Below are 26,792 nucleotides of genomic sequence, written 5' to 3'. Positions count from 1 at the left end.
TGGAAACGTTGATTACAATTTTACCAGTTCAGAAAATAGGCTCCTTCACACAGTGTTATATTCTGGTATATTAAAATGTCTGAAAATCCTTTATTTTATAATGTCAGTATTGTTTTTTTTTTATGTAATACAGATTTTTCATAGGGTTCCCTTGGTGGTGTATGGTCTTCTGGTGGTGTACAGACTATAATACCACTATAATACATGAGGTTGGACTTTAGTGTAAGAAATTATAGGTTTTCTGTGCAACAAATGGGCTGCAACCTTTTGTAAATTTGTCTAAAAAATACCCCATGAAAGACCCTCCAAAATAGCACATTACTCCCTTAGCCAGACTATCTACATCCGCACCAGATTTATTACAGTGGCTAACGCTGGATGATAAACGTAGTGCAGAAATAGATATTTTTGTCTAAGTCTATAACTCGGACCCACACCAGATACTTATTCCCAGCAGATAAAGTTCAGTCTGCAGAATGTTATGCTTGTTCCCAAAGCAAAGACTTCTTGGGGTTAATTTCCTAGAGGACAGCTTATGCATGGACAGGGTTTACTGTTCTTTCTCTCCTATTGCAGGCAGGCCAGAAGGGTGAGGGTCCTGCTGCAGCCAGTTCCCTTACAGGCAGACACAGGACTGAGTGGAGGAGGAAGGAGAACATGGCCGACCTCATAAGACATATATAAACTAATTCTTTATGTATTTCTCAGATTTGATAGCAATATAAGACAGCATAGGATGGAAGGAAAGGAGGAGACTAAGGTAAGCATTGCAGGAAATGTTTTTGTTTTTCTATCAAAAGGTATCAGTCTGCCTATCTCAGCTTGTTTCACTGTAGCTTTGTCTTGGTGTGCCACTGTCCAAGTGAAGGCTCCTGCCCCTATTCTGCCTATAGACTCACATAGAAACGGAAGCAATCTAACCTCCATACTGCATCCTTAAGGTATGGTCACACAGTCAGGTTTACTTATGCAGTTTTGAACACCAAAACCAGGAGTGAATTCAGAATAGAGGAGATGTCATATATGTCCTTCATACTTTCTCTCCTCTTATGATCCACTGATTTTGGCTTCCAAAACTGCATGCAGAAACCTGACCATGTGGCCATACCCTTACCCTCTTATCAGAGTTGTTCTCACTCTATAAAAGGATATTAGAAATGATAAGGTTATTAATATTTCTAAGTTCTGTGGCTCTCCATAGAAAGTTAGCTTTTACTCCTGAAGAAAGGAAATAGGTTTCCCGAAAATGTGTTGAGGTTGCAATAAAGATTCATCCAGCAAGTGGTATCCTGTTTTCCATCTTGGGTTTCCATCTTTTGGCATTACTTCAGATATGCGAACCTGGCTCAAGAGGAGTGAGACACAAGTACATGTGCTAATCTTGGTGACCACCCCCCTCCCCCACCAAGCGAAGTGAGTACTTTACTAAAAGTTTATGTAACTGTTTTACTCTGCTAGTATTGAGCACTTAACCCACAAGAACAATTGTGATGGTAAGAGAGCCTCTAGTAATTTACTTTTGTATCTCCACAGAGCTGCAAGGGGATATTCATGACTCACAAAGGGGTCCATTAGTTGACAAATTCATCCCAGCTACATTAGTAACCTGTAGATACCATGCACATTAAAATGCTACTCCAACATACATCAAACATTGTATGGAATATACTAGACAAGTGCAACAAAATGTACAGTACTAAAACACGTCACTGATTGAGTTAGGGCTAGATAAGGTGACTAATCTGTTTTTCTGAGAATAGCACTCGTATTATTTCCCAATGAGATTTTCCACTTCCTCTGGCAGAAAATTCCAAAAGACCTTTTAGCCTTTTCCAATTTTACTTAAGAACCTGTAGGCCTTTATGTACACAAACAGATGAAATGTCCTTAGTTACTTGGCAAATTCAAATCCAGAGCAGGATCTTCTCTCCCACAAAATGAGAACTTGACATTACCCAAATTTCATTTTGTGTCATTTTGTGAAGACTTAGGAGATTGCAGATTATTTATTATAAAACGTGCGGGTTATACGCCATAAATATCGGAAGGATTTCTTTCTGGAAAAATAATACGTCTTCTCTGCTTTGTAGTGTATCTCTATGAGTTAAAGAGTTTACATGAAGCCTTTTCTGAAAAGACCTGTAATAGAAATTGAGGCCTTTGCTCTGCTGTTACAGAAGAAGTGATAAAAGAAGTCTATTAAAGGGGTCATATAATGTCTATTATATTTCCGAAGTTACTTAGTTGCTTTACTTCAGGGGGTCACGCTCACAGACATCTTCACCAGACACCAAATTTAAGGTCTAAACTTGTGATTTATTCAGGAAACTTCAGCCAATACAGGTAATGAAGTCGCAGCTTCACCTAAACACGTGTGACATCCACACAAAACAATAAACACTTGCCCGGCTAGGCTCTAACTAATACATATAACGCGTCTCCCTGACTCACCTACATAGCACAGTTCACTAGTGATAGCCTTGCAGTTCGCCCCGGCGTTCGGTTTGCGGCAAACTTTGCTCGTTCGCGATTCGCCGAACATGCGAACATATGACGATATTCGCGCCCGCCATATTATTTTACATTGTGAAGAACTTTGACCCATGACACATCCATCAGGTTGTACAGGACAGCAAATTGAGATGTTTCAGCACATGGACATACACCCTACCTTATAAATAGACCCGATCTGGCTGCCATTTTACATTCAGTCTTTTGTCAGTGTAGGGAGAGGTTGCTGTGTGGAGCAGGGACAGACAAAATCGCTATCAAATAGGTCCACAAAAGTCTGTTTAACCACCTCCCGACCGCCGTACGCGTATATGCGTCCGGGAGGTGGTTGCTTTATTCCTCCTGGACGCATATACGCGTCTTCTCGCGAGACGCGAGATTTCCTGTGAACGCGCGCGCCTGGAACAGAAGGTAAGCGAGTGGATCTCCAGCCTGCCAGCGGCGATCGCTCGCTGGCAGGCTGGAGATCCGAATTTTTTAACCCCTAACAGGTATATTAGACGCTGTTTTCATAACAGCGTCTAATATACCTCCTACCTGGTCCTCTGGTGGTCCCTTTTGTTAGGATCGACCACCAGAGGACTCAGGTAGGTCAGTACAGTCCCACCAAACACCACACTACACTACACTACACCCCCCACCCCTCCCCGTCACTTATTAACCCCTTATAAACCCCTGATCACCCCATATAAACTCCCTGATCACCCCCCTGTCATTGATCACCGCCCTGTCATTGATCACCCCCCTGTCAGGCTCCGTTCAGACGTCCGCATGATTTTTACGGATCCGATCCATGTATCCATGGATCCGTAAAAATCATGCGGACGTCTGAATGGAGCCTTACAGGGGGGTGATCAATGACAGGCGGGTGATCACCCATATACACTCCCTGATCTCCCCCTGTCATTGATCACCCCCCTGTCATTGATCACCCCCCTGTAAGGCTCCATTCAGACGTCCGCATGATTTTTACGGATCCGATCCATGTATCCATGGATCCGTAAAAATCATGCGGACGTCTGAATGGAGCCTTACAGGGGGGTGATCAATGACAGGCGGGTGATCACCCATATACACTCCCTGATCACCCCCTGTCATTGATCACCCCCCTGTCATTGATCACCCCCCTGTAAGGCTCCATTCAGACGTCCGCATGATTTTTACGGATCCGATCCATGTATCCATGGATCCGTAAAAATCATGCGGACGTCTGAATGGAGCCTTACAGGGGGGGTGATCAGTGACAGGGGGGTGATCACCCTGATTACCCTGATCACCCCCTGTCATTGATAACCCCCCTGTAAGGCTCCATTCAGACGTCCGCATGCGTTCTGTTAATCCGATCCATGTATCCATGGATCCGTAAAAAATCATGCGGATGTCTGAATGGAGCCTTACAGGGGGGGTGATCAGTGACAGGGGGGTGATCACCCTGATTACCCTGATCACCCCCTGTCATTGATAACCCCCCTGTAAGGCTCCATTCAGACGTCCGCATGCGTTCTGTGGATCCGATCCATGTATCCATGGATCCGTAAAAAATCATGCGGATGTCTGAATGGAGCCTTACAGGGGGGGTGATCAGTGACAGGGGGGTGATCACCCTGATTACCCTGATCACCCCCTGTCATTGATAACCCCCCTGTAAGGCTCCATTCAGACGTCCGCATGCGTTTTGTGGATCCGATCCATGTATCCATGGATCCGTAAAAAATCATGCGGATGTCTGAATGGAGCCTTACAGGGGGGGTGATCAGTGACAGGGGGGTGATCACCCTGATTACCCTGATCACCCCCTGTCATTGATAACCCCCCTGTAAGGCTCCATTCAGACGTCCGCATGCGTTCTGTGGATCCGATCCATGTATCCATGGATCCGTAAAAAATCATGCGGATGTCTGAATGGAGCCTTACAGGGGGGGTGATCAGTGACAGGGGGGTGATCACCCTGATTACCCTAATCACCCCCTGTCATTGATAACCCCCCTGTAAGGCTCCATTCAGACGTCCGCATGCGTTCTGTGGATCCGATCCATGTATCCATGGATCCGTAAAAATCATGCGGACGTCTGAATGGAGCCTTACAGGGGGGGTGATCAGTGACAGGGGGGTGATCACCCTGATTACCCTGATCACCCCCTGTCATTGATAACCCCCCTGTAAGGCTCCATTCAGACGTCCGCATGCGTTTTGTGGATCCGATCCATGTATCCATGGATCCGTAAAAAATCATGCGGATGTCTGAATGGAGCCTTACAGGGGGGGTGATCAGTGACAGGGGGGTGATCACCCTGATCACCCCCTGTCATTGATAACCCCCTGTAAGGCTCCATTCAGACGTCCGCATGCGTTCTGTGGATCCGATCCATGTATCCATGGATCCGTAAAAATCATGCGGACGTCTGAATGGAGCCTTACAGGGGGGGTGATCAGTGACAGGGGGGTGATCACCCTGATTACCCTGATCACCCCCTGTCATTGATAACCCCCCTGTAAGGCTCCATTCAGACGTCCGCATGCGTTCTGTGGATCCGAGCCATGTATCCATGGATCCGTAAAAATCATGCAGACGTCTGAATGGAGCCTTACAGGGGGGGTGATCAATGACAGGGGGGTGATCAGGGAGTCTATATGGGTGATCACCCCCCTGTCATTGATCACCCCCCTGTCATTGATCACTCCCCCCCTGGTAAGGCTCCATTCAGCCATTTTTTTTGGCACAAGTTAGCGGACATTTTTTGTTTGTTTTTGTTTTTTCTTACAAAGTCTCATATTCCACTAACTTGTGTCAAAAAATAAAATCTCACATGGACGCACCATACCCCTCACGGAATCCAAATGCGTAAACATTTTTAGACATTTATATTCCAGACTTCTTCGGACGCTTTAGGGCCCCTAAAAAGCCAGGGCAGTATAAATACCCCACATGTGACCCCATTTCGGAAAGAAGACACCCCAAGGTATTCCGTGAGGGGCATATTGAGTCCATGAAAGATTGAAATTTTTGTCCTAAGTTAGCGGAAAGTGAGACTTTGTGAGAAAAAAAACAAAAAAAATCAATATCCGCTAACTTATGCAAAAAAAAAAAAAATTCTAGGTACTCGCCATGCCCCTCATTGAATACCTCGGGGTGTCTTCTTTCCAAAGTGGGGTCACATGTGGGGTATTTCTACTGCCCTGGCTTTTTAGGGGCCCGAAAGTGTGAGAAGAAGTCTGGGATCCAAATGTCTAAAAATGCCCTCCTAAAAGGAATTTGGGCCCCTTTGCGCATCTAGGCTGCAAAAAAGTGTCACACATGTGGTATCGCCGTACTCAGGAGAAGTTGGGGAATGTGTTTTGGGGTGTCATTTTACATATACCCATGCTGGGTGAGAAAAATATCTTGGTCAAATGCCAACTTTGTATAAAAAAATGGGAAAAGTTGTCTTTTGCCAAGATATTTCTCTCACCCAGCATGGGTATATGTAAAATGACCCCCCAAAACACATTCCCCAACTTCCCCTGAGTACGGCGATACCAGATGTGTGACACTTTTTTGCAGCCAAGGTGGGCAAAGGGGCACCTTTCGGATTTCGCAGGCCATTTTTTACACATTTTGATTTCAAGGTACTTCTTACACATTTGGGCCCCTAAATTGCCAGGGCAGTATAACTACCCCACAAGTGACCCCATTTTGGAAAGAAGACACCCCAAGGTATTCCGTGGGGGGCACGGCGAGTTCCTAGAATTTTTTATTTTTTGTCACAATTTAGCGGAAAATTATGATTTTTCTTTTTTTTTCCTTTTTTCCTTACAAAGTCTCATATTCCACTAACTTGCGACAAAAAATAAAAAATTCTAGGAACTCGCCATGCCCCTCACGGAATACCTTGGGGTGTCTTCTTTCCAAAATGGGGTCACTTGTGGGGTAGTTATACTGCCCTGGCAATTTAGGGGCCCAAATGTGTGAGAAGAACTTTGCAATCAAAATGTGTAAAAAATGCCCTGCAAAATCCGAAAGGTGCACTTTGGAATATGTGCCCCTTTGCCCACCTTGGCAGCAAAAAAGTGTGACACATCTGGTATCGCCGTACTCAGGAGAAGTTAGGCAATGTGTTTTGGGGTGTCATTTTACATATACCCATGCTGGGTGAGAAAAATATCTTGGTCAAATGCCAACTTTGTATAAAAAAATTGGAAAAGTTGTCTTTTGCCAAGATATTTCTCTCACCCAGCATGGGTATATGTAAAATGACAGCCCAAAACACATTCCCCAACTTCTCCTGAGTACGGCGATACCAGATGTGTGACACTTTTTTGCAGCCAAGGTGGGCAAAGGGGCACATATTCCAAAGTGCACCTTTCGGATTTCACCGGTCATTTTTTACAGATTTTGATTGCAAAGTACTTCTCACACATTTGGGCCCCTAAATTGCCAGGGCAGTATAACTACGCCACAAGTGACCCCATTTTGGAAAGAAGACACCCCAAGGTATTCCGTGAGGGGCATGGCTAGTTCCTAGAATTTTTTATTTTTTGTCGCAAGTTAGTGGAATATGAGACTTTGTAAGAAAAAAATAAAAAATAAAAAATCATCATCATTTTCCGCTAACTTGTGACAAAAAATAAAAAGTTCTATGAACTCACTATGCCTATCAGCGAATACCTTAGGGTGTCTACTTTCCGAAATGGGGTCATTTGTGGGGTTTTTCTACTGTTTGGGCATTGTAGAACCTCAGGAAACATGACAGGTGCTCAGAAAATCAGAGCCGTTTCAAAAAGCGGAAATTCACATTTTTGTACCATAGTTTGTAAATGCTATAACTTTTACCCAAACCATTTTTTTTTTTGCCCAAACATTTTTTTTTATCAAAGACATGTAGAACTATAAATTTAGCGAAAAATTTATATATGGATGTCGTTTTTTTTGCAAAATTTCACAGCTGAAAGTGAAAAATGTCATTTTTTTGAAAAAAAATCGTTACATTTTGATTAATAACAAAAAAAGTAAAAATGTCAGCAGCAATAAAATACCACCAAATGAAAGCTCCATTAGTGAGAAGAAAAGGAGGTAAAATTCATTTGGGTGGTAAGTTGCATGACCGAGCGATAAACGGTGAAAGTAGTGTAGTGCCGAAGTGTAAAAAGTGGCCTGGCCATGAAGGGGGTTTCACCTAGCGGGGCTGAAGTGGTTAAGGACTGGTATAGGTGTACTATTGATAGGTGTGCAGTACAGAGGTGTAATACACTTATAATATACTTTCTAACATAGAAAGCATATTATAGTGGATTTGTATTGTGCAGCAGTGGTAAGCGGTTCTGCAGCAATACTGCAGCTACACAGTGACAAACGCAATTAGAAAAAATAATTATAACTGGTGTGATATACCAGTTGCCCCCCAAAAAACGGGGTGTATACCAATAATATACTTTCTATATAGTGCATTTGGGTACTGCAGCATTTGTTTGCGGTTTTGCTGCGTTCCCTCTGCTACACACAGTGACAAACGGTATTGGAAAAAATAATTATAACAGGTGTGTGCATGCGCATACGCGAAAATTATATTGCCGATATTTCGCATTTAAAAAAATAATGAATGGAGATTGCAAATGCGAATAATAGATCTGGTATGTCACTGTCTATGTTGTGGGACTATTTGTGCACTTCTAGTAATTATTTATTGGCTGCAAATATAAGCTGAAGGTTTTTTAGGTTCACCTGCTATTAAAATAAATGGGACCCGCCGCAAACTTGCGGTTTGCAAACATTTGATTACGTTCGCGTGATCGCATTCACGAACCGTCCAGGCAGATGTTCGTCCATCACTACAGTTCACAAACTGTCTCAGGTGTGGCTTTAATCAGCCAAATAGTCCACCCAGGAAAGTGATCAGGCATCGCATAGCCTTGTGGCCCCTCAGTCCTCCTGACTGAGACCACGCAGAGCCTCGGCAGGTCTCTACCTCCAAGTTACTCTCTCTCCCCCAAACTGACAGACTGGGACAGGTTTTTATTTCCCCTAACGTTCCCAGATGACACCTGGAGATCCCTCAGGCTTAGGGGAAAACAGGCCCCTGAATGGGGTGGACTGGGGAGGTCCCACTGCCAAGCCTACCTTCCCCAGTTCAATAAAATCCAGCCCATGAACTACTAAGGATAAATAGCTTCAGCAACTATGTTTGCTGAAGCCAGTACCATCCTGTATCTTATTTACCTCACCCAGTTAAGGAACCTGGGTGAGATATACACCCTTTCCGGGACTTTCTCACACATTTCACTGTTCACATAACCACAGTAGATAATAGCATTTCTCTTGGCATTGAAGCATAGCAATGTTTCTTTAAAGAAGTACTCCCATAAAATATTTTATTCTTTGACCTGCTAGAAATATACACTCACCTAAAGAATTAATAGGAACACCATACTAATACGGTGTTGGACCCCCTTTTGCCTTCAGAACTGCCTTAATTCTACGTGGCATTGATTCAACAAGGTGCTGATAGCATTCTTTAGAAATGTTGGCCCATATTGATAGGATAGCATCTTGCAGTTGATGGAGATTTGAGGGATGCACATCCAGGGCACGAAGCTCCCGTTCCACCACATCCCAAAGATGCTCTATTGGGTTGAGATCTGGTGACTGTGGGGGCCATTTTAGTTCAGTGAACTCATTGTCATGTTCAAGAAACCAATTTGAAATGATTCGAGCTTTGTGACATGGTGCATTATCCTGCTGGAAGTAGCCATCAGAGGATGGGTACATGGTGGTCATGAAGGGATGGACATGGTCAGAAACAATGCTCAGGTAGCCCGTGGCATTTAAACGATGGCCAATTGGCACTAAGGGGCCTAAAGTGTGCCCAGAAAACATCCCCCACACCATTACACCACCACCACCAGCCTGCACAGTGGTAACAAGGCATGATGGATACATGTTCTCATTCTGTTTACTCCAAATTCAGACTCTACCATTTGAATGTCTCAACAGAAATCGAGACTCATCAGACCAGGCAACATTTTTCCAGTCTTCAACAGTCCAATTTTGGTGAGCTCGTGCAAATTGTAGCCTCTTTTTTCTATTTGTAGTGGAGATGAGTGGTACCCGGTGGGGTCTTCTGCTGTTGTAGCCCATCCGCCTCAAGGTTGTGCGTGTTGTGGCTTCACAAATGCTTTGCTGCATACCTCGGTTGTAACGACTGGTTATTTCAGTCAACATTGCTCTTCTATCAGCTTGAATCAGTCGGCCCATTCTCCTCTGACCTCTAGCATCAACAAGGCATTTTCGCCCACAGGACTGCCGCATACTGGATGTTTTTCCCTTTTCACACCATTCTTTGTAAACCATAGAAATGGTTGTGCGTGAAAATCCCAGTAACTGAGCAGATAGTGAAATACTCAGACCAGCCGTCTGGCACCAACAACCATGCCACGCTCAAAATTGCTTAAATCACCTTTCTTTCCCATTCTGACATTCAGTTTGCAGTTCAGGAGATTGTCTTGACCAGGACCAGAACCCTACATGCATTGAAGCAACTGCCATGTGATTGGTTGACTAGATAATCGCATTAATGAGAAATAGAACAGGTGTTCCTAATAATTCTTTAGGTGAGTGTATATCCTCCCTTCCGATCCTCAGGTGTGTCATGTGACCAACACTCTGACTTTCCAAATAACACAGCATCTTATGTGTGGACAGGAATCCAGTTTCTCTATTCCTATGGGAGCCTCAATGTCAGTCTCATAGGAATGAATAGAGATGTAACTGACTTCCTGTCTTTGTGTCAGTTGGAGATCAGAGTGCTGGTCATGTGACACAGCTGAGGATCAGAAGGGAAGTTATAACTCACAAGAACAGTCAGTGGTAAGAAAAATTACCTGTACTACAGTTTACATAATGTACCTTTCGAACAGGTTAGAGAACAAAAATGTTATATATATTTTTTTAAACAAATCTTTATTTTCGTTATTGCCAATCTGATAGCAGTCAAGAAAATGCAACATACCATTTACAAAAGGGTGGCAACAATGCCAAATGGTCATGTGAGCATTATAGACATTTTAAATAATAATAGTTCTCATGTTGCAACAGATGGCAAGAGACAGAAAACTCAGTATTGTGAAGGCCTACAATAAAGGAACGCAAACCAAGCATGGAAAATAAGCAGAATAATGTATGGGGGAAGTGATGAATGTTGATGCATTACCCGGTTGTTGGAGTTGAGGTAGACTTCTTACTCTATAATAACATTTGCAAAGACAGGTGCACTCTGCGGTCTTACTAAACCCTCATACTGATGTTAAAATTGAGAGATTATCCAACATATCCTACTGTGGAGGCCATGTCTGAGCCCGAGCACCTGTATAACATTACCCGTCCTAAATATCAGTGATATTCAATCTAATTTATTTGCACATACACTTACAAAACCTGTGCTACTGTACGTGTGACATACTTGCAAGCATATATACCATTTAATATGCTAAAGGCGAGCAGTAAGGGACGGTAAAGTGGCTGTGCTGCTGATAATTGCAGCAGATAATGCTTTCAGTCGGTTAAGCACCAGCCTGTCTTCCACAAAGTCCAGTCTCAGTAGCCAAGAGTCTGGTTAACAGAATTCTCACCCTGATCCTCCTTCCTCCCACCATGGAGAGTCTTGGTAAACAAGTGATCTCTTTTCATCGCATTCCTTGATTTGGCCCTCTTGCCAAGCCCACTTGAAGAGGGACATCTTGAAGAGGAGACCTTGTGCCCTGATTCTCAAACTCTTGAGCATCCACAGTCAGAAAAAGATGATGGTGAGGAACAGCAATTAGTGTTTCACGAGGTAGATGGTGATGATGAGACACAGTTGCCAATAAGTCAATGGTTCATGATGAGGATAAGATACAGTTATCAATAAGTGAGGTTCTTGTTAGATCAACAAGTCAGGAGGATGACCAGTGTGAGGAAGTAGAAGAGGAGGTGGTGGATGATGAAATCACTGACACAACCTGGGAAGGTGGCAAGCCAAGCGAGGATAGCAGTACAGACGGGGAGGGATCCGGAGCACCGCAACAGGCTGAAAGAGGCAGTGGGGTGGCAAAAGGGAGAAGGCGGGCCACACCAAACAAGCCCACAACTGTATGGCGCTTTTTTGATGAAAGTGGGGATGATAAAAGAATTTGCAACCTATGCCGTACCAAAATAAGCAGGGGCGTAAACACCAGTAACCTTAACACCAGCACCATGATCCGCCACATGGCATCAAAGCGCCCTAATAGGTGGGCCGAATGCCTGGGTCCACAATCAGTGTCTGTGGGTCACACCACTGTCTCCTCTTACCCTGTGTTACATGATGGCCAATCCCCTGTCCAAGATGCAGGCCTGGATGCCTCCCGCCCTGCACCTGGACTTTCGCAAGCACCATCCTCTACCACATCCACTTCCGTGTCCCAGCGCAGCGTACAGATGTTCATACCACAGGCCTTTGAACGAAACTGCAAAACCCAGCATCTACCCACAGGCCATAGAACTAAATGCGCACCTTTCCAAATTGCTGGCCCTGGAAATGTTGCCATTTAGGCTTGTGGGCACCGAGGCTTTCCGCAGCCAGATTTCGGTGGCCGTCACTCGTTACTCAGTCCCCAGCTGCCACTATTTTTCCCGGTGTGCCATCCCCGCCTTACACCAGCATGTGTCCCATAACATCACCCATTCCCTGACCAACGCAGTTATTGGGAAGATCCACTTAAAAAATGACACATAGACAAGTGCTTGTGGCCAGGGACACTACATTTCCCTGACAGCATACTGGGTGAACGTTATGAAGGCCGAGAGTGCGGGCCCTACTTCCATAAGGATTTCCGCCACCACCTACATTAGTGGCTGCAACCACCCTTCCCCCCCCCCCCTCCTCCTCCACTTCCACCTCTGCAGCACCAGTCAGCCATCAGTCAGTAGGTGGAAGCAGTGTAGCACTGCAGTGGGAAAGCGTCAACAGGCCGAGCTGAAACTTATTTGCTTAGGTGACAAACAGCACACCGCTGTTGTGTCTGATAATGGCCGTAACTTGGTGGCTGATAATGGCCGTAACTTGGTGGCGGCTTTGGAGCTCGGCAAGCTCACACACATACCATGTCTAGCACACGTGTTCAACTTAGTGGTTCAGCGGTTTCTCAAAACCTACCCCAATTTGCCTGAGCTACTGGTGAAGGTGCACCGAATGTGTTCCCACTTTCGAAAGTCATCAACAGCTGCCGCTGGTCTGGCAACGCTTGCAATTGCCAGCCCACTGACTGTTGTGCGACTTGAGCATGCACTGGAACGCCACGTTCCACATGTTGGCCACGCTTTGTGAGCAGCAGTAGGCAGTAGTGGAATACCAGCTGCAACAAGGTCGTCGCCTTTCCAGCCAGCTTCTGCTCATCACAAGCGACGAGTGGGCATGGATGTCTGACCTCTGTGAAGTTTTATGCAACTTTGTAGGAATTAACACAGATGGTAAGCGGCGATGCCGCTATTATCAGCATAACCATCCCACTTCTGTGTCTACTGAAACACTCGCTGCTCACAATGAAGGCGGACCTGGAAAAGGTGGAAATGGGAGAAGACAGTACACAGGGTGATAGCCAGACCACCCTCCGTCCGTCTTCTTGGACGATGATGATGAGGAGGAGGAGGAGCAGGAGACAGTTGCCTCTACTACAGAGGGTAGTACCAATAGCAGGTTTATTCCATCTGTTCAGCGTGGATGGGCCGAAGAACAGGATAAGGAGATTGAGATTCATCCTTCTGATGAGGACAGCGAAGTCTTGTCTGTTGGGACACATGACTGACTTTATGTTACGCTGCCTTTCCCATGACCCTAGCGTTATACGCATTTTGGCCAACACCGATTACTGGTTGTTCACCCTTCTCGACCCCCGCTACATAGAGAACTTCTCATGTTTTCTTCCTTTGATGGAGAGGACTAGCAAAATGGTGCAATATCAGAAGGTCCTTGTGGAAAAATTGCTCCAAAGATTTCCAGCTGACAACGCTGGCGGTAGAGTACATAGTTCCTTGGGCAACCAAGGAGGGGAGACGAGGGGAACACACAGCAGTGCCAACAAAGGCAGGGCAACACTCTCCAAGGCCTCGGACAGTTTCATGACACCCCACCAGCACCCTCACCCTGATGGGCGGCCTAGTGTCACAAGGAGAGAAAAGTTTTGAAAGATGGTGAAGGAGTACATAGCAGACCGTGTCTGATCCCTATGAGACTTAAAACTATTGGTTGTCCAAGCTGGACATGTGGCACAAACCGATGCTTAACGCCTAGGAGGTGTTGGCCTGTCCTGCCGCCAGCGTTTTGTTAGAGCGGGTATTTGGTGCTGCTGGGGGCATAATAGCTGATAAGCGCATCCGACTGTCAACTGAAAATGCTCAGAGGTTGGCTCAAAATGAACAAGGCCGGGATTGCCCCTGACTTCTCTACTCCACCAGAGGAAAGCAGCTGAACATAAAGGCACTTTAAATGTGGCTTTTATGGTGTATTAAATACATTTTATTCCCATGCACCCCTTCCACCACTACAAAGGGTATTTGGTTCAATCTCCCTTTTCTCGTCCTCCTCCACCTCCATCATATCAACATGCTTATTAGTCTGCCCTCGCTCCTAATGTTTTTGAGGGTCAGCTCAGCAGCAGACCCTCACCCCTAATGTTTTATAGGGTTATCAGCAGGCCCTCGCCCATAATGTTTTAGATGGTCAACTCAGCAGCAGACCCTCACCCCTAATTTTTTAGATGGTCAGATCAGCAGCAGGCTCTCGCCCCTAATATTTTGGATAGTAAGCTCAGCTTCAGACCCTCACCCCTAATGATTTAGAAGGTCAGATTAGCAGCAGACCCTCACCCCTAATTTTTTAGATGGTCAGATCAGCAGCAGGCCCTCGCCCCTAATGTTTTAGATGGTCAGCTCGGTAGCAGACCCTCACCCCTAATGTTTTAGAAGGTCAGATCAGCAGCAGACCCTCGCTCATAATGTTTTAGATGGTCAGCTCAGCAGCAGCCCTCGCCTCTAATGTTTTAGAAGGTCAGATCAGCAGCAGACCCTCGCTCATAATGTTTTAGATGGTCAGCTCAGCAGCAGGCCCTCACCCCTAATGTTTTAGAAGGTCATATCAGCAGCAGACCCTCGCTCATAATGTTTTAGATTGTCAGCTCAGCAGCAGACCCTCACCCCTAATGTTTTAGATGGTCAGATTAGCAGCAGACCCTCACCCCTAATGTTTTAGATGGTCAGATCAGCAGCAGGCCCTCGCCCCTAATGTTTTTGATGGTCACCAGCAGGCCCTTGTTCCTAATGTTTTTGAGGGTCACCAGCAGGCCATCAATTATACTTTTTAAAGGGTGTGTATGATGCCCTCCTTTATGTGTAATAAAGGGTGTATTGGAGTGCCTCTTCCTTGTAATTTTTGGCAGCACTTGCACTTTATATACAAGTAAATATACAGGAAAGAATGTTTCCCAACAATTTTTCATCTAAAATCGATTTTCTCTTTGGTTTGGTGCATATTATTGTTAGTCTGTAAAAGTGGAGTACTACTCGGACAACATCGTTCCCAGCAGCGACCTGGAAGTCCAAGATGCATCCAGACATCCTCCCCATGCTGTTCCCGAACCAGTTCAGTGATGTTTCCATCCATTTCTGACCTTTTCCTATGAACCAGACACCCTCCCCTTTTCAGAGCAGGGGGTGCCTGGTTTAATGGTCGGGTTCTCCCATTGCCGAGCACCCGAGCATCCCAAAGTGTTCTACTCGAGCACCTGAGCACATTAGTGCTCAATCAACACTAATCACGAGGCCTGGATGATTCGAGGGAGGAAACACGCCACATGTTGGGATAATCGTTAGGAGAGAGAATCTTACTGGCAATGTGGCAACCTAACTTAGTGGTGTGGGGGTTTATAAGTTCTGAGTGGAGTCTCAATAAGATAGCCTTATAATATGTTGTGACATCCGGGAGCCCGAAACCTCCCCGATGTTTGGTCAATACTAATGTAGTGTATGCTAAACAGGGTTTGGTATGCTTCCAGAAAAAGGTGGAAAAAAGCCTACGGACCGACAAAAGGTATGAGACCGGCAGGTATATTGGAAGGTACTGCATTAAGTAAAGCAGTTTGGGGAGAATATACGTTTTCAATAGATTCATAGGGACATTTAAGTCTTTCAGTTGTTGCTTAATATTAGACAGGAGTGTGGGATAATTTACTTGGTAAAGCATATTAGGGTCTTTGAGGATATTTACTCCTAAATAGTTAACATGGGAGTTAACCCATTGGAAGGGGTAATCCTTTGATAAATCGAATATGACCTTGCCTGGGACATTGATTCCCATGGCCGTACATTTAGAAAGGTTTATCTTGAAATTAGACAGTTGGCCAAATTCAGTAAGGTAAGGGTATGTTCAAATCCAGCCGGCACTCCACAACGGCGTTTACGCTCCAAGGGGAAGGAGCGAACCCCACATAAAATATTTGAAGAAATCCCGGCAGCCGTATCTTGCTTCCAAGTGTATTCCTTTATTTTATTATCATAATTCATCCAATATGATGCGTTTCGGCACAAAGCCTTTATCAATCAGAGTACATAATTATATATCCAAATAAATTAAAACACAAATGACGTCAGACGCCCAGCTACAGGCGGTATCCGGATCAGCACAAATCAACATCAAGGTTTCAGTTTATACAAAACATAAACAGGTGAGTAAAGGATACTATGCTATCCATTGAGAAGATCAGCGGGATGATGAAGTCTATGAAAAAAATATATAATAACAGATCAGTGATCTGGAATATCAACAAAATACTCCCTACAAAAGTGCAATCTCATAATCACGATTTAAATCTCTGGGATGCATCATGTTCAAGGTGTGAATCCAATATGCCTCTCTATGTAACAACAGCTTCTTATATCTCCCTCTCTTTTTAGTCTCTTTATTTGGTCAAGCACCTGAAATCTCAGCTGTGAGACTGTATGTCTACATTAATCAAAATGATAGGGCAGCGGTAGCAGAACGTTTTTTGTTCTTATAGTGGATTTATGCTTCCCTATTCTCTTACAGCTTGCATTGATTCCCCTATGATTCATATAGATAACATTTGTGGATTCACACGTATAAAACCCCTTCATCTTAAAGGCTTGTCCCGTGTGGGGATGGTGAAATTCTGAACCTTTTATAATGTGAGAGCATTGGAAAGGTGCCTTTTCTCACTGTTCCAAATGTGCTTTGTCTCATTGTTTCCCTCGGGCTACGTAGATCTGCCTGTATCAATTTATTCCTAAAACTAGGGTTCTTTTTATTGCAGATCATGTGGAGGATTCTAAATTCCTCCACACTATGATATGCCTTGGTTAATATATGCCGTTTCTTAATCATTACATCAAAACCTGCATTATATGGATGAAATTTATGTATAAATGTTATTCTTTGTTGTTTCCCTTTTGTAATGGTAGGAGATTGTAAATCAGATTTTGCCTCATCCAGAATTGATCTGGGGTATCCCCTCTCAATAAACCTGTCGGTTATCTCTTCTAGCCTGTGGTCCTGTTTCTCTGGGTCAGATACTATATGTTTGATGCACATCAAATGTTTATTGAGAGGGGATACCCCAGATCAATATTGATGTTGATTTATGCTGATCCGGATACCGCCTGTAGCTGGGTCTCAGACATCACTTGTGTTTCAATTGATTTGGTTATATAAATATGTGCTTATCTTGATTATGTATTATGATTGATAAAGGCTTTGTGCCGAAACGCATCATATTGGATGAATTATGACAATAAAATAAAGGAATACACTTGGAAGCAAGTAAGGTAAGGGCGGCTGGGAATGCCTCTACGGGGTCAGACAAGAATATAAGCATGTAATCTGCAAAGGCAGCTACAGTGTGGTTCACTGGCCCTACCACTAGGCCTTGTATGTTGGAGATCCTGTCTGATGCCCTGTATAAGCGTCTCCATGCAGAGAATAAAATGCTGCGTTCCTTTCGAAATTGGGAAGGAAGGGAAGAGCACCACATTTACTCTGACTCTTGCATGAGGAGAGGAGTACAGAGACAGAACTGCCGATGTGAACTGAGAGGGAAAACTAAATCTTTGAAGAGTGGCTTCCAAAAATCTCCAGTCCACCCTGTCAAATGCTTTCTCAGCATCAGTACTAAGGAATGTAAGTTGGGTGTTGGTAGTTATAGCATATTCCAGTGCCTGCTGAACTCTAAAGGTGCTGTCTCTGCCCTCTCTACCTCCCACAAAGCCCGACTGTTCGGGGAAGATCAAGTTCTGGAGGAAGGGGGCAATCCTATGGGCCAAGACCTTTGCCCATAACTTTATATCAGTGTTCAAAAGAGAGATTAGCCTGTAACTTGAAGGGATTTCCGGGTCTTTGCCGGGTTTGGGAAGGACCGCAATATGAGCCTCAAGTGCTTATCTAGCAGGGAGAGACCCAGAAAACAGTGCGTTGAAGTAAGACACCAATTGAGGTCCCAAAACCTGAAAAAAATAATTGTAATAGGAGGTTGTTTTGAGGACCTTCTGGATCTCTGCGAAAGTAATAGGGGCTATCAATGTTTCACAATCCTCATTGGACATTGTGGTTAAGTTGAGGGTAGATACAAACTGTCTCATAGGGTCTAATCTAGTGACGAGGGTGTCAGGCATTTCCTGTAGGCGAAGATTGTAAAGTGATTGGTAATAAGAGGAAAAAGCATTTGCCATTTCCGATATACAGGGAGTGCAGAATTATTAGGCAAATGAGTATTTTGACCACATCATCCTCTTTATGCATGTTGTCTTACTCCAAGCTGTATAGGCTCGAAAGCCTACTACCAATTAAGCATATTAGGTGATGTGCATCTCTGTAATGAGAAGGGGTGTGGTCTAATGACATCAACACCCTATATCAGGTGTGCATAATTATTAGGCAACTTCCTTTCCTTTGGCAAAATGGGTCAAAAGAAGGACTTGACAGGCTCAGAAAAGTCAAAAATAGTGAAATATCTTGCAGAGAGATGCAGCACTCTTAAAATTGAAAAGCTTCTGAAGCGTGATCATCGAACAATCAAGCGTTTCATTCAAAATAGTCAACAGGGTCGCAAGAAGCGTGTGGAAAAACCAAGGCGCAAAATAACTGCCCATGAACTGAGAAAAGTCAAGCGTGCAGCTGCCAAGATGCCACTTGCCACCAGTTTGGCCATATTTCAGAGCTGCAACATCACTGGAGTGCCCAAAAGCACAAGGTGTGCAATACTCAGAGACATGGCCAAGGTAAGAAAGGCTGAAAGACGACCACCACTGAACAAGACACACGAGCTGAAACGTCAAGACTGGGCCAAGAAATATCTCAAGACTGATTTTTCTAAGGTTTTATGGACTGATGAAATGAGAGTGAGTCTTGATGGGCCAGATGGATGGGCCCGTGGCTGGATTAGTAAAGGGCAGAGAGCTCCAGTCCGACTCAGACGCCAGCAAGGTGGAGGTGGAGTACTGGTTTGGGCTGGTATCATCAAAGATGAGCTTGTGGGGCCTTTTCGGGTTGAGGATGGAGTCAAGCTCAACTCCCAGTCCTACTACCAGTTTCTGGAAGACACCTTCTTCAAGCAGTGGTACAGGAAGAAGTCTGCATCCTTCAAGAAAAACATGATTTTCATGCAGGACAATGCTCCATCACACGTGTCCAAGTACTCCACAGCGTGGCTGGCAAGAAAGTGTCATGACCCGGGTTGTATTCGAACCGGGATCTTCCTGGTCTCTTAAACCATAGCCTTACCTGTTGTGCTACAGAAGAGATCTAGACTTTGGGAATGTCCTTACTGTGTTCAACACTACATCATACTCTCTAGCTCCACCTGCTGCCAGCTGTGGACAATTCTCAATCTGGACAGCCTTTAAATAGGAAGTGAGGTCATCACTCAGTGCCCGTTTATTTGGATTTCTTCCCTGGGTGTTTTGACTTCAGTGATCTTCCTTGTATTGAACTCCTGCCTGATATCCCGACTATTCTACAGCCTGCTGATTTTGTACCTTGCCGCCAGATCGTGAATGACCTTAGCCTGCCTGACTCTTCTCCGGATTTTGATTCTGAACTATTCGCCTGACGACGCTTTGCCTGGATCTCAAGCACACTATTTCCACTTCGGACACTACCTTTTACAGGTACCTTACATAATAAACGGGCCACAATGGCAGTGGACCCTGCTGAGATTGTTAAGGCGATTACACGTCAGGGACAATTGATCGGAGCTCATGAACAGCATCTTGCTTCCCTGGATGCCAAGTTAGATGAACTTTGCACCATGCTCAAATCTTGTTTGCCTGGTTCCTCTGGAACGGTTCAGACTCCGGATCCTACTCCTACTACGGTCCAACCCGCCTCTTCTGTACCACCAAAACTTCCCCTGCCTGACAAGTTTGGTGGTGATACTGAGGACTGCAGAGGCTTTTTAAATGTTTGCCGTTTGCATTTCCGCAACAACCCTGCAACTTTTAGCACTTCGTCTGCCAAAGTGACTTTTGTAATTTCCTTGTTAAAGGGGAAGGCCCTGGCCTGGGTCTCTCCTTATTTGGAACGCAACGATCCTGTACTCCAAGATGCTGAAAAATTTCTGGCCTCTCTCCAGATTGTATTTGACAAGCCAGGTAGAGTTTCTGCAGCTGAGTACTCCCTCTTGGACATACAACAAGACACCAGATCTGTGACACAGTATGCTATTGAGTTCCGTACCCTTGCTGCTGAAACAAATTGGGACTCAAGGGCATTACGTGCAGCCTTCCAAAAAGGTCTTACGGATCGCATCAAGGACGAATTAGTCTATAAGGATCTCCCAGAAGACCTTGAGAAATTCATAGAGCTGTGTGTTCGTCTGGATGTCCGGTACCATGAAAGGTGCCAAGAGAGACTTAGAACCCGCAAGTTTCCTAGGCCAGCTTACCGTTTGGCCCCTAACTTCCATGCACCACCTCAGCCAGAACCTGAAACCTCTGTCGAACCCCAGACACCTGCGGAACCCATGGAGGTGAGCCGTCTCCACCTAACTGAGTCAGAGAAACAAAGGAGGCGTTCATTGGGCCTGTGCCTGTACTGCGGACTTAAAGGACATTTAGTATCTGTCTGCCCCTCCCGTCCAGTAAAAGGCAGGGTCTAACCAGTGTTGGAGGAGCTGGCTTAGACCTTACAGGTAAATCCTCCAAGACCAAGATTACTGTTCCGGCTACTATCCATTTATCTTCTAAGCTTGTTTTCTGTGAGGCTTTTGTGGATTCCGGAGCGGCGGGTATATTCTTGGACTACACTTTTGCAAGAAAGAACAACATCCCGTTTGTTCCTAAGTCTAGACCCCTGAAAATTACCACCCTGAATGGACAGCCCTTGGGAGATGGTATTGTGAAATTCGAGACTACGACAATCACCCTGCAGGTAGGCCTCCTCCACAAAGAGGAAGTTGTCTTGTCTCTTATTGATTCTCCGCTTCTGCCTATCATCCTTGGTTACCCATGGTTACAACTTCACAACCCCTCTTTTGATTGGGAAAATGGAGAACTAACCTCCTGGGGATCGTCCTGTCGCCTTCGCTGTTTGTCCCAACCCAAAAGACTTTCTGCTTGCATGTTGGCTCCTGTGACTATCCCACCTACCTTGCCTCGTGAATACCATGACTTTGCAGACGTATTTTGCAAACAAAAGGCAGAGGTGTTACCCCCACATCGTCCTTTTGACTGTACAATTAAATTGATTCCCGGAGCACCTCTTCCCAAAGGAAAGACCTACCCCCTGTCTCTGCCCGAACAAAACTCTATGGAGGAATACGTAAGAGACAACTTGGAAAGAGGTTTTATCCGACCCTCTTCTTCTCCAGTAGGAGCAGGTTTCTTCTTCGTTGAAAAGAAAGATGGGGGCCTTCGACCATGCATAGACTATCGGGGGTTAAATCAAATCACCGTAAAGGACTCCTACCCTTTGCCACTCATTCTTGAACTATTTGATCTACTTAAGGGGGCTGTTATATTCTCCAAGCTAGACCTACGAGGGGCTTATAACCTGATTCGAATTAATGAGGGGGACGAGTGGAAGACAGCATTCAACACTCGTAATGGACACTTTGAATATTTGGTCATGCCATTTGGCTTGTGTAACGCACCTGCTGTCTTTCAACGTTTCATGAATGAAATTTTTCATGATTTCAGCAACCGTTTTGTGATCATCTACTTGGACGACATTTTAATCTTTTCCAAGACTCTTCTAGAGCACATCTCGCATGTGAAACAGGTATTACAACGGCTTAGAGAAAACCATCTTTATGCAAAAATCGAGAAGTGCAGTTTCCATCAAAGCTGTATTCCTTTCCTTGGGTACATCATAAGTGCTGACGGTTTCCAAATGGACCCTCAAAAACTTTCCGCTGTCTTGCAATGGCCCCAACCGACCACTTTAAGAGGACTCCAAAGCTTTTTAGGATTTGCAAATTACTACAGACGCTTCATTAAGAGTTTTGCCTCCATTGCGGCACCCCTTACTGCCATGACCAAGAAGGGTACAAATTGCAAGGCGTGGTCTTCAGAAGCAAAATCAGCTTTCCAGCGATTAAAGGACATGTTCAGTAAAGCTCCAATTCTTCTGCATCCAAATCCTGACCTCCAGTACACTGTTGAGGTTGATGCCTCTGAGGTTGGAGCAGGTGCCGTACTCTCCCAGAGACAGCCAAAGTCTGGTAGAATCCATCCAGTAGCTTTTTTCTCTAGAAAGTTTTCTCCGGCAGAGATGAATTATGATGTTGGGAATCGAGAACTACTGGCCATCAAATTGGCATTGTCTGAATGGCGACATCTTCTGGAAGGGGCTTCCAAACCTTTTACTATCCTCACTGACCATAAAAACCTACTGTATCTTCAGACTGCTAAACGTCTGAACTCACGTCAGGCTCGATGGGCTCTGTTTTTCTCCCGTTTTAATTTTGTCCTTTCTTACGTTCCAGGACATAGAAACAAAAAAGCTGATGCTCTTTCCAGACAGTTCGCTTCCTCTGAAGAAGATCAACCAGCCGAGCAGTATATAATCCCACCTCACAAAATTGTCGCACAGATCTCTACGGCCCTTTCCCAACAACTACAAGAAACCCAGAATCGTGTTCCCCAGGGCTTGAAGATACCACCAGGTCGCCTGTACGTAGCCCCTAGTCTCAGAAAACCTATACTCCTCTGGGCACATGATGGCGTGTTATCCGGTCATCCTGGTGTCACCATCACTCTTAGGACCTTGCAGCGTCATGTCTGGTGGCCTCGTATGAAAAAGGATGTTACCGACTATGTGGCTGCCTGCCCAACTTGTGCTGCTAATAAAGTACCCCGCACATTACCTGCTGGACTGTTACATCCACTTCCGGCACCTCGCCAGCCTTGGACCCATTTGACCATGGACTTCATTGTAGACTTACCCAAGTCCGAGGGCATGACTGCTATATGGGTCACAGTGGATCGCTTTTCCAAAATGTCTCATTTTGTGCCGATTCCGGGATTACCTACAGCGAAAGCACTGTCCACTCTTTTCCTTTCCCATATTGTAAGACATCATGGCGTACCTACCAATATCATCTCAGACCGCAGATCCCAGTTCGTTTCCCGATTCTGGAGAGCGTTCTGCAAGAAACTGGGAGTAACGCTCTCACTCTCTACCTCACATCACCCTCAAACTGATGGTCAAACCGAACGCATGAACCAGACCCTAGAAACCTACCTTCGACATTATGTCAATGCCTGACACTCCAACTGGTCTGAGTATTTGCCTTTAGCTGAGTTCGCCCTAAATTCCCGTTGGCACAGTGCTCTTCATACCACACCATTCTACGCAGCCCTAGGCTATCACCCTCAGACTTTTCCCCTACTCCAGCCTTCTTCTGGTGTACCAGCAGCAGATCAGTGGGTGAAAAATATTCTACTACATTGGAAGAAGATTCGTTTATTACTACGGAAGTCAGCAGGCAAGTACAGGTTTTTTTCCAACAGACGAAGACGCCATATACCTCCATATGTGGTGGGGGACAGAGTTTGGCTATCAACCAAGTATGTGAGACTGAAACAACCTTCTACCAAATTGGGCCCCCGATTCATCGGTCCTTACAGGATCATTGCTCGAGTTGGACCAGTTTCCTATCGCTTAAGATTACCTTCTTCTCTCCGGATACATCCCGTCTTCCACGTTTCACTCCTCAAAAAAGCTATTTTCAACCGCTACTCCAGATCACAACAACTACCTCCTCCTGTTCTTGTTGATGGACAAAATGAGTTTGAAGTCTCCAAGATTCTTGATTCCAGAAGACAGGGCCGTGGATTTAGTCTATTGAAACTTTTTGACATACAAGATAAATGCCAGAGGAATAGGGAATAAATGTCCCATTGGACCTTAGCAGAAATAAGCAAAGACAAGATGGTTGTCAGGGCTCCATGAGAGAGGTTGGTCACATGTTAGGGAAGCATGAGGCATGATAGGAGATCAGGAGGACAGCAGGAGAGAGGTGGTACAGTGTAAAAAGTGATAGTGAGCAGTGGCATTTTAGCACTGTGTGCCCATAAGATCTGAGGGACAGTAAGGACTGCATAACATCTGGAACATGGTCCAGAACGGAAGACCAGTGGGAAGGCATCAACAGCTTCCCCATCTGGCTTCGACCACCAGACAAGTCTAGATCCACCAAGGCTTGTGGCCAGACGTTTGACCTACTGGTCATCTAGAAGGTGGAGGTTGTGTACTAAAAACTGTGAGTGTCTCTTCCTTCTAATGTTGTACATTCTGAGAGAGAAGTTCACTGTAGGGGGGTTTAAATTGGCAGCGCTAATGTTTTATTAAACCCCTACTCATTGCACGTGGAGTGGCAAGAGGAACAAGCACTTGTATGCGACAGTTGTAAGCACATCTAATGGCAAGGTCTATTAAAATACACAGAGAACTAAAATAGCTATTTAGGGAACAGAAAAATCTGCATTTTCCCAAATTACTATCATTAAGCTTTGAGTCCGTCGGTGAAAGGTAGTGACTTCTAGACAGAGCAAACTAAAGCCTACTGCTGTGGTGGTAGACTCTGCATTAGTAAATTATCCCTCTGTAACCTGCGACAGCACAAGGTTGTGACAAACATTTGTTTAGGTGTGTACAAAATTGGTTGAGATCCCCTAATGGTTTAGATCCTAGGCAAAGTTAGTCTTTCCTACAGAGATTTGTAGTTACATTTATGTATTGAATTAGGGTTAGCACTCCAGCTCTTAACTCAAATTTCTTAACTCATTGCATTATCTTGAGACAAAAGCCATTGAAAAGCAATTGAGGGTGTTTGCTTAAATTAGATAACACAACTCAGAATTCTCAGAAAACAGGAGTGTTAACTCTACTCCATCCGTAAATACATTTTAACACAATCAAATTTCTGCTGTTGCTTCAAGAGCCATCACATTTAAAAGGGTTATGACATTATTGATGTAAGACATAAAAATCATATAGTACAGGACAATCTCTATCTATCAAAGCTAGAACCAGCCCTGTACCTCACATGGATCCAGAGATCTCCCCATTCATTGTTCCAATTGTTATGCTAGATTTATTTCAGCCTGGCAGCTCAGGGAGGCATGTCCTTTCTGCTGCAGCCCTTACCCTGTAACTACCACAACTTCTAACAGAAGATATAACTGGTTGTAGCTGAAGACTTAAACTGAGCATGTGCAACCACTCAGTGAGGTGAATAGATAAATAAGGAAAATAATAAACAGCAGGTGGCGCTATAGAGATACATTTTATTGAATAACTCATTTTTAAGTACATGCAATTACAAAAGTTTTCACATCCAGGTGCTAGTTTGATAAATGTAGAATATTTTTCGTGGCACAACCCCTTTAAGGCCTCCAAACACATTAGTGTATTGTCAGCCGAACCCGCTACGAACAACTGGTTTGACGGACAGTCTAATGTGTGTGTGTGTGGGGATCTCTCCACTCGGTCTTGACAGAAGAATCTGGCCAAGTGAAAAATTTTGCCCAATCCTTTTATCCTACAGGAAGATCATTTCTACCCATTGGCCGAGCTGAATGTGTATGTGTATGGTGGGGGGTAGGGGGGTTGCTGGAGGGTGTCGAGAGAGATAGCTGTTGGTCAAACAGTTTGTCCAACAGCTATTGAATGTGTATGGCTGCCCTTATATTTGGCTCATTCAATAATGACATGAGGAAGGACCAAAATTGTCATATGGTCTGAAACGCGTTGACGAAACTATCCTGTATGAAGATTTTAACCGCATCAATAAAAAGTATTTCCTGCTTAGACGTGGAGCTGGATTTTTCTTCCAAATGTGTATGATATAGCCCATTGGGCAACACACTGTAGACGGTAATAAGAAAATACCACCAGTAAGTTCACACAGTGGAAACTTACCATCCCCTGAACCTCTGAATTTAGCTACGTCCTTTTCTATGTCCAAAACAACAAGAAAACAGTACTTCTATGTTCTTGGCTTAGTAAATACATCCAACTCTTTAAAAAAGCTAACTTTTTCAGACTACATTGCCGTCTCCCTGCCTGTGTGAAATTTCTCATACTCTTAGATACTTCCAGGAGGAAAAGTGATGTTTATAAAAGTGACATCTTATTTAAGGATAAACAATAGAGTTTAAAATGTCTTACATAAGAACAAGGAAATTAGTTTGGAAAGTAGCAGCACTGTTTGCAATAAATATTGAAGCTACTTACGCTTTTTCCAGAAATGCATCCCGGGACATGTTCTGTGCCAACAAATTTGTTGCCAGACTGAAAATCTCATCTGTCCATTCCTAAGTAGAAATAAAATAAACATGCTTTAGCTAAAGTACAAAAGCCATAAGATGTTTAGTTTGATCTGTTCTCGTAGCCAACCAAATATTTTTTATGTTGCATAGGAAGAAGAAAACGATGATGTAAACATAATGTCGGGATGTCCCTCTTACCTGTGAGACAACACAAATATCCATGAGAAAGAACCTGTCTTAAAGGGGTTGTCTAGTATGTGTGGTAAAGCTCATACTCACCTGCCCCCCGCCCCTCATTCCATTCTAGCTCCTTGCCTTTCTTCACTGGACGTCCAGTCCCTATGTCAACTTTCATACGGACAAGATCATGTGTGCCGCTGTGGCCAATGACTGGTCTCAGCATTGACTTGTCCCCAAGTGGCACATAACCCAGCAGGGACATACAGCTGGAGGACAAGTCACCACTGTGGCTAGTCATTGGTTGCAGTGGTACATGTGACTCGGGATTTGAAGA

General features: G+C 44.6%; 1 protein-coding gene across 1 annotated transcript in view; it reads right to left on the bottom strand.

Moving 5' to 3' along the window:
* Positions 1–26,792, bottom strand: part of PLCB1 (phospholipase C beta 1) — an 882,984-nt gene that overhangs the window by 427,144 nt on the left and 429,048 nt on the right. Inside the window, exon 5 of the mRNA XM_044292378.1 lies at positions 26,244–26,323. Coding sequence (XP_044148313.1) covers positions 26,244–26,323 — 80 coding nt within the window. The remainder of the gene's footprint in view (positions 1–26,243; positions 26,324–26,792) is intronic.

Source organism: Bufo gargarizans, chromosome 4, assembly GCF_014858855.1.
Source record: "Bufo gargarizans isolate SCDJY-AF-19 chromosome 4, ASM1485885v1, whole genome shotgun sequence".
Classification (NCBI taxonomy): Eukaryota; Metazoa; Chordata; class Amphibia; order Anura; family Bufonidae; genus Bufo; species Bufo gargarizans.
This window is presented reverse-complemented; position numbering and strand designations above follow the sequence as displayed.